The following is an 11,556-nucleotide window of genomic DNA, read 5'->3' as shown; positions in this document are numbered from 1 at the left end:
CCATAGCCCCAGGTCTCCTTAACTTGGCTCCACCGACTTCACCACCAGCCTTGGGAGGACAAGATCTCAAGATTAACTCCTGCAGCCCCTGTTGACCAAATACTAGGTGAGGTGCCAGGTGCCACAGAGGTGAGGAGGGTAGGAACCGGCTGAAAGGTGGGGATGGCAGGTGTGAAGAATGTTCTGGATGCAGTGAGGTCTGCCTTCACCCAAAGGTGGCACTTGGCTGCCGTCCCCAAGGCTGATGGTGTTTTGGAGTCCTCTGCACAATAGGACAACTGGTGGTGGGGGGGGCACATAATTGCATGAAACCCAGTTGGCCCCTCTGCATACTGAAGCCCTGAGTTACAATGAGTCCAGTGCAAGGTGCTGTGTCCCTGAATGGGAATCCACGCTCCATGTCAGTCAAAAGGCCAAGACATGATTAAAACGAATTGAAAATGCGCAGGAAGCAGGTGCAGCATCCATCCGGTTTCAGGTCACACCCAAAAAGCCAAGCCCTGGCAGCAGCCTCATTTCTAGGAGACGCTGCCCAAGGCTGCTCTGCCTTTTCAGAGAGACACAGAAGGAGCTCCTGTGGCCGGTCCTCTCCCCAAGGACCCAAAGCCAGGTCTCTAGTGTGGGTGGCAGGGACCCAACTACTTGAGTCATCACTGCTGCCTCCCAGGGTGCACATTAGCAGGAAGCAGGAGTCAGAACCGGAACTTGGAGCCACTCAGCAGTGGGAGCCAGGCGTCCTGAGCCTGGCCACACACCCTCCCAGCGAGGTTCTCCAGAGGCTTGGAAGGGCTGGCTCACGTCCAGGGCTTCCCGCATCTAGATGGTCTGGAACTGCTCAAGTATTTCTTCATAATCATGCTGGTCATCTGCAAGAGAGTTTAGGACCACAAGGAGCGCAATCTTGCGCAAGTTCCTTCCTCTCGGTTTCACTCAACACAGAGAAGGGACTGGGCGGCACCTGTCCTGTTGAATGGTGTGTCAGGGCCCTCAAGCCCACCGGGAGATCCCTCCACCTGGGCCTACCCGTGCAGGGCCCGCCCAGCCAATGGAGATCCAGAAGGGTCTTCCCTGGTGGGGGATTCAGGAAGGGGCCTCACCTGTGGCCTGGCTTGGCAGGGTGGCAGACTTGAGGCCCTTCCGGTGGGTAGAAATCTGGCTGTATTCATTGCAGCCGGACACCAACAAGGTGTTGGCCCTGGATTTGGGCAGCAGAGGAAGCTGCGGCTGGACAAAGCTTTGGGAAGGCTGAGCGGAAGAAACACAGGAATCAGCTGGCCCCAGGAGTGACAGGGCACACCACATGCAAGGCCAACACACATGCCAGGCTGCCATGCTGCCATGCTGCCTCCGCACCCCAGCTCAGGAGCCCCTCCCCCCAATGCTGTGGCTACTGCAAGCACAGTAACGGCAGGGGGAGAGGGGCAGGAGGGGTGCAGGCTGGAGCCGGGGTCTCCCTGGAATGCCTCTGTTGGGAAGCAGAGACACCCCAGGAAAGCAGACACACACTGCCATGCACACACCGGCAGCATAGAATCTGATGTCACACTGGGGTCTGTAGCTGGCCTGAGTTCAGCCCTGGATGTCACCAACGAGCTATAACCCACCCAGGGTGTCCCCAAGTTCCCAAGCAATGGACTACAGATATTCAGCAAATTGGCATTCACTGTTCATCCAGAGGCGCAAGCCAGGCACAGTCCCCTGGCATGGCCTGCCACTCCCTTGCTCTGCAGGCAAACTGCTGCATCTCTCCAATATTGCTGGGTGCCCAATGGTGAGGCAGGACAGTGCACAGGAGGGGCCTGGCCTGGAGTGAGCCGCCAGCCACGGGGACCTTGTCTCCAGCTGGCCGCTGAGGAGACATGGTCAGGGCAGAAGCAGTGTGCACAGCCACAGGGCATGTGGACTGAATGCCAACTCACCTGCTGACTCTACCTCTTCAGCTCAGCAGGTGCTTGCTGTAGCCAGGGAAACGTGACATGCAACATACTACATGTGACATGCAACAATACAACCCAGGGTGGGGAGTAAGGCCAGGGCAGCCTGAGCCCATCATCACCAGAGCCTGAGACAGGGACCTTCCCTATGTCCCCATGGTGGGAACAGGACTGCAGATGGGAAGAGGGAAATGTTCCAGAAGGGCCAGATCAGGGCCAGCTAATGAGGTGGCACCACACCCTGGCAAGGGGAGCACCTGAATTCTGCAACATCATGAGAACAAGAGAGGCCGCAGAGGCTGCTGGGCCAGCTCCAGTGGAAACTGGGCATAGCATTAAGTGGGGGCGGGGCAGAGGCAGGGCACCAGGAACTGATGTGCTCAGGTTCAGGCCTCAGGGTAAGTCGCCTCATGTCTGGGTTCTCAATGGTAAGACACAGGCAATCATGTCAACTACAGGATTTCAATGTCTGGAGAAGGGTGGCGCTCAGCGTGTACATATTTACAAAGGGCAGGTTCTGGTGTGAGAGCCGGGACAGACGGACATGGCGGACAAGCAGGCGGTGGCGGCAGCCCTCCCTGCCCACCTGGACCACATCCATACCTCACTGTCGCCCTTCTCGCTGCTTTGCCTCAGCTGCTTGCCAAGTCCCTTGCCTTTGGGAGGTCTGGGCGGAGGTGCTTGGTTGGCACAGGCTGGCAACTTGCGCAGGCGATAGTAGTAGGCATCGGTCAGCTCTTCCACCGTGGCCACAGGGGGCACCGCTGCTGGCTGGCCCAGCCCCTGCTCAGACTCCACCACAGTGAGATCCAGCCACCGGGGTGGGATGGCAAAGCTCACCTTAGGCTCAGAGCCCAGGCTCACGACCAAGAAGGGTTCCGTGACCTTCTCCTCCAGCCGCAGGCCCCGGAAGGAGGCCAGGGGATCTGCAGGCTGGCTGACATCCTTGGCCACCACCTTGACCTCGCAGGGCAACGGGAATTGAGTCATCAGATCAGCCAATCGGTAGCGCCGGCTGTCGTTCAGCTCCTCCACAAAGCTGCCCGCCAGATGGAGGGGCAGCAGCAGCCGCTCCTGGGCCTCCTCCTCCTCTTCACTCTCTCCCGCCTCTTCCTCCTCTTCCTCCTCGGCCTGCTCACTCAGTCGTTGACACACTAAGACATCCTGGTCCCTGCCTTGGTACCCGTGGACCTGGCCAGTCCCCAGCACCTCCAGCCGGTCCCCCACAGCCAGCGAGCAGGACTCAGGGTCGTCAGCTGTTCCGGCCTCGCAGTCCTTGGTCACCACCACCCGGAGTGGCTGACCCGGCTGCACAGCACCCAGCAGGTCATAGGCGGTGGGGAAGTCACGGGGCCGGCGCCGCAGCTTGCCCTGGTAGGCCCCCGAGAGCAGGAAGTGCCGGGGCACCTTGTGACCCCTGCTTGAGGCCAGGACCCACCAGGTGGGCCTGGCCAGGCCGTGGATGCAAAGCCTCTGGCCTTTCTGCAAGGAGCCCACCCAGGGGCTGAGGAAGATGGAAGGGCCCTCAGGAGCTTCCAGGATCTCCGCAGACATTGGAAAGGGACCACCCTGGGCCAGGACCTCGCTCAGCAGCAGTGGCTTGATAAAGTGGATGTGCTGGGAGGAGGTGGTGACGTCCTGCACCTCCACTTCCAGGCTAGAGGGGATCTTGACGATGGTCCTGCGCACTATGGAAAGCAGGGGTCAGCTCCGGGGAACCAAGTAGGTCACCCCAAGGTCAAGAGCACAACCAGCGCCTGCTGACCTCTGCACTGGCTGCAGCCTTCCGTTCCCATCACCCCCTGCCCATGAAGGTGGATTCCTTGCCATTCTCGCTCTTCAGCCTCCTTCCGTACAACCATTGAGGTGGGCATTTGGCACACATTTGAGCCACTGCTCGGGGTGCCTGCATTCTACATGGAACTTTCTGGGTTCCAGGCCCAGCTCTGCTCTCAATTCCAGCTCTCTGCAAACACGTACCCTGGGAGTCAGCAGGTGACAGCACAAGCAGCTAGGTCCCTGCCATCCTTGTGGGAGACCGGGACGGAGTTTGGGGCTCCTAGCTTTGACATGGCCCAGTTGTGGGCATTTGGGGGAGTGAGCCAGTGGGTGCGAGCTCTCTCTGTTTCCCTCCCTGTCCCTCTCAAGTACATTGAAAAACATCATTATGAAACAGAGGGTAACAGGATGCATGATCAGGGTGTCCATCTCTCTGAGCTGGTCTGGCCTTATCACCCCCAACACTTCTCCTCCACTGAATGCTCCAGGTCAGAATGATCCCATCACATGTGCCTATTTCAGAGAATGCCTTAAAAAAACAAGACATAATTAAAATCTAGGAAAAAATAATAGGACCCGGGCCTGGCACTGTGGCCTAGCAGGTTAAATCCTTGCCTTGAACGCGCCAGGATCCCATAAGGGCACTGGTTCTAATCCCGGCAGCTCCGCTCCACTATCCAGCTCCCTGCTTGTGGCCTGGGAAAGCAGTCGAGGACGGCCCAAAGCCTTGGGAGCCTGCACCTGTGTGGGAGACCCAGAAAAAGTTCCTGCCTCCTGGCTTTGGATCGGTACAGCATCAGCCATTTTGGTCACTTGGGGAGTGAATCATCGGGCGGAAGAACTTCCCCTGTCTCTCCTCCTCTATATATATCTGACTTTGCAATATAAATAAATAAATCTTAAAAAATAATAATAATAGGACCCCGGCACAATGACTCTACTGGTTAATCTTTCCCTCTTCAAGTGTCAGGATCTCATATGGATGCCAGTTCATGTCCCAGCTGCTCTACTTCCCATCCAACTCCCTGCTTAAAGCAGTAGAGGATGGCCCAAAACCATGGGACCTTTAAAAACAATAAATCTTTCATAAAAAGATTCAGATTGGGGTACTTAGTTTCAAACTCTGTATGATATCTGGCTTTGCTCTGAACTCTAGGTGTGATGGAGACACAGAGAGACATGACTCTCACTTGCCTCTCCACTGCCGACTATTCACAGCAGCAATGACTGAGTCATCCGCTGCTGCCGCCTGTGTGTACGTCAGAAGGAAGCAGCAGCTGGAGCAGGCAGCTGCTGTGGCCCAGCACATTCAGCCATTTCTTGGGATGATCACACCCAACGCAGAGTACTAGAATGGAGTGCCCACCTATAGGCATCCAATACGGCTTCCCACTAATGCACCTGGGGAATCAGTGGAAAATGGTTCCAGGACAAGGGCTCCTGCACCCACACAGGAGACCAGGATGGGGTTACGTCAGCCTACCCCAGCCCTGGCTTTCGGGAGCATCTGGGGGAGTGAACCAGTGATGGAAAACATCTCCCTTCTCCCGTTTGCTTGTTCAAATAAATAAAAAAAAATCACTGAATAGATTTCAAAAAATAAAAAGAATTGAAATCAGGAGTTGAAACAAGATACACTGATGTGGGATGCAAGCTTCTTAACCATTAGGCTAAACTCGTGCCCATCCTCTCACTTTTATACTTGCTTGAATTTTCCCAAAATAAAAAGCCACTGAGAGAGTGAAGAAAGTGGGGCAGGCCCCGCTGGCTCTGCTGGCTCTTTGTGTGACCACCAGGGAGCTGGCCCCCTAACTCCATGTACCAGAGAAGGCTCCAGCCTCCTTTCTGCTTCCAACCAGTTTCTGCTCTGCCCACCACCTCCAACCTGCCCTGACCAACACCCCAAGAAAACACGAACACCTGGGACCTCTCTGACAGGGGCCTATGATCTCTCAAAAGACAGGAGCTCTTCAGAACCAATCCTGGTGGTCCCAAGTCGGGAGAGGTGGTCTCGCCCAAGCAGCTGGTCAGGTGTCTTCTTGTGGATCTCTGCCAGGATCCAGCTTTGCCCAATGCTGTGAAGCCACCCAGATGCGTCCAATCTCCCTACCTCTCCTTACAGCACACACCCCATGCATGTGGGCAACTTGACACTGCCCTGTTGCACACATGGAGTGCACTGTAATCCCAAGGCTAAAGAGTGGCAAGGGATAGGGAAGGACCACCAGGTAGGGGGAACCCCTTTGCCCTCCCCAGCAGCCCCACCCACCTGTGTGGGCAACTCACTGTGCATGATGGCTTGCAGTTCGTAAAGGGGTTTCAGGACCAGAGAACTCCAGGGTAAGGTAGGGCAGGTGAAGATGAGGTCCTGCAGTGCTGGGTCCTGCAGGGCCTGAAGCAGGCTTCGGGGGGCGCCAGGCTCCCATTGCCAGAAGGGCCCTTTCAGGGCCAGGGGCAGGTGCAGGACCACCCGCTGTGACTTGGTGTCCAGCACACAGCGGGCGCAGGGCATCCCAAGGTGCGTGTCCACGGCCTCCAGGAGGAGGGGCTGGTCCTCAGGTACCACCCTGCCATCCACAAGGATGCTGTGGGTTGACACGAAGAAGATGGGCAGCTGTGTGGGGCTCTGGGTGGTGGCAGAGACCAGCTCCCCCAGGGTCCTGTAGCTCTGATGGTTGGTGAGGGGGCTAAAGTGGCCTGCAGGGAGGGTACAGAGGAGACGTGTCAGAAGAGGGGCAGGCCTCTGCCGGGTCCAAGCTCTAGCCAGGTCTGCATATAACCCAACTGGCATACTCCAGGGACACACATTTGGGTGCACCTGTATGAGGACATAGGATGGCAGGGCTAAATGTGACAGTGCGGCGGGTGGGGAGGGCACCCACGGAGGGACAGCATCAGGACACAGAGTGGACATGTCCCCAACAGACACACTGAAATGCCCATGCTTCTCCCAACGCCAGCCCAGCAGCCCTCCGCTTTCCCTCCTCCACAGCTCCAAGTCCATGTGCAAGGCCTGCTGATGCCCACCACTGCCCCCAACCCCGTAGCAGCACCACTACACCTTTCTCCCAAACCAGAGCCCCTGGGGCCACTGGGAAAAGTGCCCTCTGGCCACCCCTCATTCCAGCCATCCTCTCTGCCCTCCCAGCAGCCACTTCTCCAACCCCTATGCAATCTTGTCCCAGCACTGGACTGACCTAACTGTCCTTCTTCCGGTTGTGAGTTTCCTGTCTCCAAACCCACAACCTCAATCTGATCTAAACATCACGCAAGTAGATCTGAGAGATGATTTGGAACGGACTGTTCCGGGTTTGTCATCAATGGCAACATCCAAAGAAAGGCTGAGGGGCCTGGCGGCGTAGCCTAGCGGCTAAAGTCCTCGCCCTGAATGCCCCGGGATCCCATATGGGCGCCGGTTCTAATCCCGGCAGCTCCACTTCCCATCCAGCTCCCTGCTTGTGGCCTGGGAAAGCAGTGGAGGACGGCCCAAAGCCTTGGGACCCTACACCCGCGTGGGAGACCCGGAAGAGGTTCCTGGTTCCCGGCATCGGATCGGCATGCACCGGCCCGTTGAGGCTCACTTGGGGAGTGAATCATCGGACGGAAGATCTTCCTCTCTGTCTCTCCTCCTCTCTGTATATCCAGCTTTGTAATAAAATAAATAAATCTTTAAAAAAAAAGAAAGAAAGAAAGAAAGAAAGAAAGAAACGCTGAGGACTATCCCAGTCTGAATGGGACTAAAACAAGGGTGGCTTGGGGGATGGGGAGCAGTGTGATGGCTCAATTGGCTAATCCTCCACCTGAAGGCACAGGCATCCTATATGGAATATCCTGGCTGCTCCACTTCCCATCCAGCTCCCTGATTGTGACCTGGGAAAGCGATAAAGGATGGCCTAAAACCTTGGGACCCTGCACCCACATGGGAGACCTGGAAGAAGCTCCTGGCGGGCCCGGCGGCGTGGCCTAGCGGCTTAAGTCCTCCCCCTGAATGCGCCGGGATCCCATATGGGCGCTGGTTCTAATCCCGGCAGCTCCACTTCCCATCCAGCTCCCTGCTTGTGGCCTGGGAAAACAGTCGAGGACGGCCCAAAGCCTTGGAACCCTGCACCCGCGTGGGAGACCCGGAAGAGGTTCCTGGTTCCCAGCTTCGGATCGGTGCGCACCGGCCCGTTGCGGCTCACTTGGGGAGTGAATCATCGGACGGAAGATCTTCCTCTCTGTCTCTCCTCCTCTCTGTATATCTGACTTTGTAATAAAAATAAATAAATCTTAAAAAAAAAAGAAGAAGCAGCAGCTCCTGGCTTCCGACCAGCTCCGCTCCAGCCGTTGTGACCATTTGGGGTGTAAACCAGCTTTGTCTCTCCTTCTCTCTGGAAATCTGCCTTTCCAATAAAAGTTTGCTCCTGCCTCTGTCGCTGCCCTCCTCTCACCGTCCTCCTGCACACTCCTCCCCACCTCCTGCCATGGTACATGCCTCCCCCTCAGACCTCCACACGTGGCCCGGCACTCCTGACTGCTCTGTGTGTCTGCTGAGTGATCATGTGAGCAGACAGGCACCTGGACAGAAACGGGTCAAAGAAACCAGCAGGAGACCCCAGCAGGGAGACCCGGCCTGTGTGTGAGCCCTGGAGGGCAGGAGAGGGCTGGGAGGCAGGGGTGCCCGGCTTACCCTGGAAGTTGGGGTCCAGCTCCAAGGTCTGACCCGTCCCCAAGTTCTCGCAGACAACCTTCTGCAGGTGGACGTGCGTGACCTTGACCAGGTCCCCCGTGGACAGGCAACACTCATTCCCGGAGATCTCGTAGATGGAGCCTGCGGAGACCTTGTCTCGGTTTTCCTGGTCGGCAAAGACCAAGTGCTGGTGGTCCAGGCCTTGGGTCTCACTGGCTCTGTTCTGCTTGGCCTTGGCGCATGGTCCCCCCAGCCAGGAACGCCTGCCGGATCCTGCCCTGCCTGGCTCACAGCAGCTCCATAATGCTCGCTCTTGGTGTTAGATGCCCCATGCCGGGCTGCACCAGACTTCCCCTCACCCCTGTGCCTCCTCCATGGAGCTGGCAGGCAAGCTGGGGCACCCTGGATCACTGTGGGGTATGATATAGACTCAGGAAACCCCAGCACCCCTCGACAGCTCTGGCACCAGGCTCTGGGCAGGCCAGGAGAGTGAAGGTGCATGGGCACGGCGAGGCTCAGGGGACACGGTCCCGGTGCCCCTGCCACTTCAGCAGCCCCACATTCCAGCATGAAGTGCACAAGCCATGGGCTGTGGGTGGGGGAATGGGAACAGAGAAGTGCACATCCAGGGGACAGGGACCTACAGGGGCCGGGACCTGGACCTTATGCTCACTGGGCAGCCCTGGCAGGGCTGGGGACCCATGGGAACATCATGTGTTTCCATGAGAATGTTGCATGTTCCCTTGAGAAGATCACATGTTCCCATAGGAACACAGGGGGCCCTGTGAGAACATCACAGGTCCCCACAGCAAAAAGCACATGGGGGAAGCTCGGCCCTGCCTCTTGGTTCTGGTCACTCCACTTGCTTCAATGCGCAACAATGGCCCCTGTCATTCCTTTAGGACGCGTCAGGGACTTCTCGGTACCATCTGGGAATGAACCAGCAGGTGGAGATCCCTCTCTCTCTCTCTCTCTCTTTCTCCCTTTACATTATGACACCGGAGCCCCAGGGGGTTGAGCAGGTCACCGCAGATAACCCCAGGCAACCCCCGCTCCGAGTGTCCTGCCTATCCCAGCAGTGCGGCCATCTGCACCCCTCTTGCACCCGTCAGGCTCTGCTCTGATCACAGCCCCAGGTCCTGCAGAGTGAAGAAGCCTGAACATGACACCCCAAATGTGGCTTGGGTCCTGGGCTGGAGGAGAGCCCCAGGCCCGCAGGAGTAGAGGCCGAATTCAAACCCAGGCCAAGCAGGCTCCCCACTGGAGCCCATGTCCTCCAGGGGTCCCTTTGCACCCCAGCCTTGGTCTAGGCCCAATTGGGAACCTCAGTTTTGCTGGAAGCTAGGTTGGAACAGGATGGGGAGGGGGCATTTGTATCTTAGTTTGCTCTCTAAGGAACTGCACCCCACTTGGTCTCTGGTCCACTATCCAATCCACTCAGTAGTTCCCACTTCCTCGCCCCTCTCTCCCTGCCTTGCCCTGCTCTCCCTCCCTCTGCTTGTAAGCCTCTCTCTTCTTGCAGGAACCGTCTCCCTCCAACCCTCCTACCAGGCCTGCTGACCTGCAGGCTGGGCCAGGAACAGAGAGCCGGAGGCCTCCTGCAAGGCCTCTCATTGAAGTCCAGGACTTAGGAACTGATGGGATTATCCAGAGGGCCAAAGCAGCAGAACTGTAGGCAAGCAGTGTAGACCACATGCGGAGGCAACGCAGGGGGGACTGGCCCGAGATCAGGATCCAGCAAGGCAATGATCATGAGCGCCTCTTTCCAGGCCTCCTTGCTCTACTGGTGGAGCCTGTGCCCTCACCTGGTTCTCTCCAACCCACCTGCTTTGCCTTACCTCCCTAACAGCACCACCGTGCAGGGCAGCTCAGAGGGGTCCCCAATGACACGGAAGCCACAGCACGAAGTCCGCCCAGGGTTCACTCAACCAGTGCAGGAACCGAGTCAGAATTAGAACCTGGGGTTCCCAATTCTCTCTGAGCTTTCCCCCACCTAGAGACAGTCGGGGGTCGGAGGGGTCCTGCCCTTCACTCACCCTCGAAATAGACCCCCGAGTAGATCCGCAGCACGCGCGGGAGGGAGGCGGGGTCCAGGAAGCGCGCAAAGTCCTGCAGCGGCACCGGCTCCATGGTCCGCGCGACGCGACACGGCTCGCTGGACCCGAACTGAGCCGCCCGCGGCGCCTCCGCCCGCCGGCACCGGGGCACCTCCGCGTCCCGCCCACACCGCACCCACAGAGCCCCGGCGTCCCGCCCACACCGCACCCACAGAGCCCGGCACACCGAGGCCCCGCCCATGCAGCACCCACAGAGTGCCGCCCTGCCCTGCCCTGGGTCCGAGACGCCGCGGACCCACCAATGGGCCACGAAGAGTACCCTTTTCCCAGCACCCGAATATGCTATGGCTAACGTATTCCCGTTATGTTGCCTGGGTTTGTTTCCCCCCCCCCCCCCCCCCCGCTTCTAACTTACAGAAATAGGAACTCACCACATACGACTTCTCCAGTTTCAGATCCTCTTAACATTTGCATTTAACAGGACCAGGGTGTGTATCATCTGCCATGCCTGTAGATTGTCCCTCACTCTGGAAGATCTTATTCTATTTTATTTTATGATACAATCCCATAGGCTTATTTTATTTTTATAATTCATTTATTTGAAAGGCAAAGTTATACAATAAGAGGGAAAAAGGGTAGGGGGGAATCTTCCATGAATGGATGCAGTGACCTTGGCTAGGCCAGGGCAAGGCCAGGATCCTGGAGCTTCCTCTGGGTCTCCCACATCGGGGTAAGGGCCCAACACTCTGGTTGTCTTCTGCTGCCTTCTGCACGCGCTGGATCAGAAGTAGAGCAACCAGGACTATGTCAGCGCCCTAGCTATGGCCTAACTCGCTGTGCCACAATGCAGCCTTGACAGTAGGTGTCCCAGGAGCCTCTTCTCAGGCTGCAGGACCCGTGCTACGAGCATGTGCCATGTCCAGGTACCCTCACTGATGACGCTAACCTTTTATTTTTTTCAGTTTAAAAATTTTTTTAATTTTTAAAGATTTATTTTTATTAGAAAGTCAGATTTACAGAGAGGCAGAGACAGAGAAAAAGATTGTCCATCTGCTGATTCACTCCCCATGTGGCCAAAGCTGAGCCGATCCAAAGCCAGCAGCCAGGAGCCTCTTCT

The 11,556-nt window shown here is 57.2% G+C and overlaps 1 protein-coding gene across 1 annotated transcript; it reads right to left on the bottom strand.

Moving 5' to 3' along the window:
* Positions 1-438: 438 nt before the first annotated feature.
* Positions 439-10,565, bottom strand: THEMIS2 (thymocyte selection associated family member 2). Its single transcript, XM_058677584.1, has 6 exons — positions 10,419-10,565; positions 8,383-8,523; positions 6,000-6,410; positions 2,538-3,622; positions 1,098-1,245; positions 439-878 (listed from the first exon to the last, which is right to left on the bottom strand). Exons 1-6 carry the CDS (start codon positions 10,510-10,512, stop codon positions 817-819), a joined length of 1,941 nt encoding a protein of 646 aa, XP_058533567.1. The 5' UTR covers positions 10,513-10,565; the 3' UTR covers positions 439-816.
* Between the last annotated feature and the right edge of the window lie 991 nt (positions 10,566-11,556).

The sequence above is a fragment of the Ochotona princeps genome, chromosome 2, assembly GCF_030435755.1.
Source record: "Ochotona princeps isolate mOchPri1 chromosome 2, mOchPri1.hap1, whole genome shotgun sequence".
Classification (NCBI taxonomy): domain Eukaryota; kingdom Metazoa; phylum Chordata; class Mammalia; order Lagomorpha; family Ochotonidae; genus Ochotona; species Ochotona princeps.
The sequence above is the reverse complement of the archived record's forward strand: the minus strand, read 5'-3'. Positions and strand labels throughout refer to the sequence as shown.

Bases quoted from the DNA above. Each gene is read 5' to 3' on its own strand.
- THEMIS2 (XM_058677584.1), bottom strand. From the start codon at position 10,512: ATGGAGCCGGTGCCGCTGCAGGACTTTGCGCGCTTCCTGGACCCCGCC. The intron at 8,524-10,418 runs GTGAGTGAAGGG...AGGTCTCCGCAG, and splicing joins CTCGGGGGTCTATTTCGAGG to GCTCCATCTACGAGATCTCC. The intron at 6,411-8,382 runs GTAAGCCGGGCA...CCCTCCCTGCAG, and splicing joins GCTGGACCCCAACTTCCAGG to GCCACTTTAGCCCCCTCACC.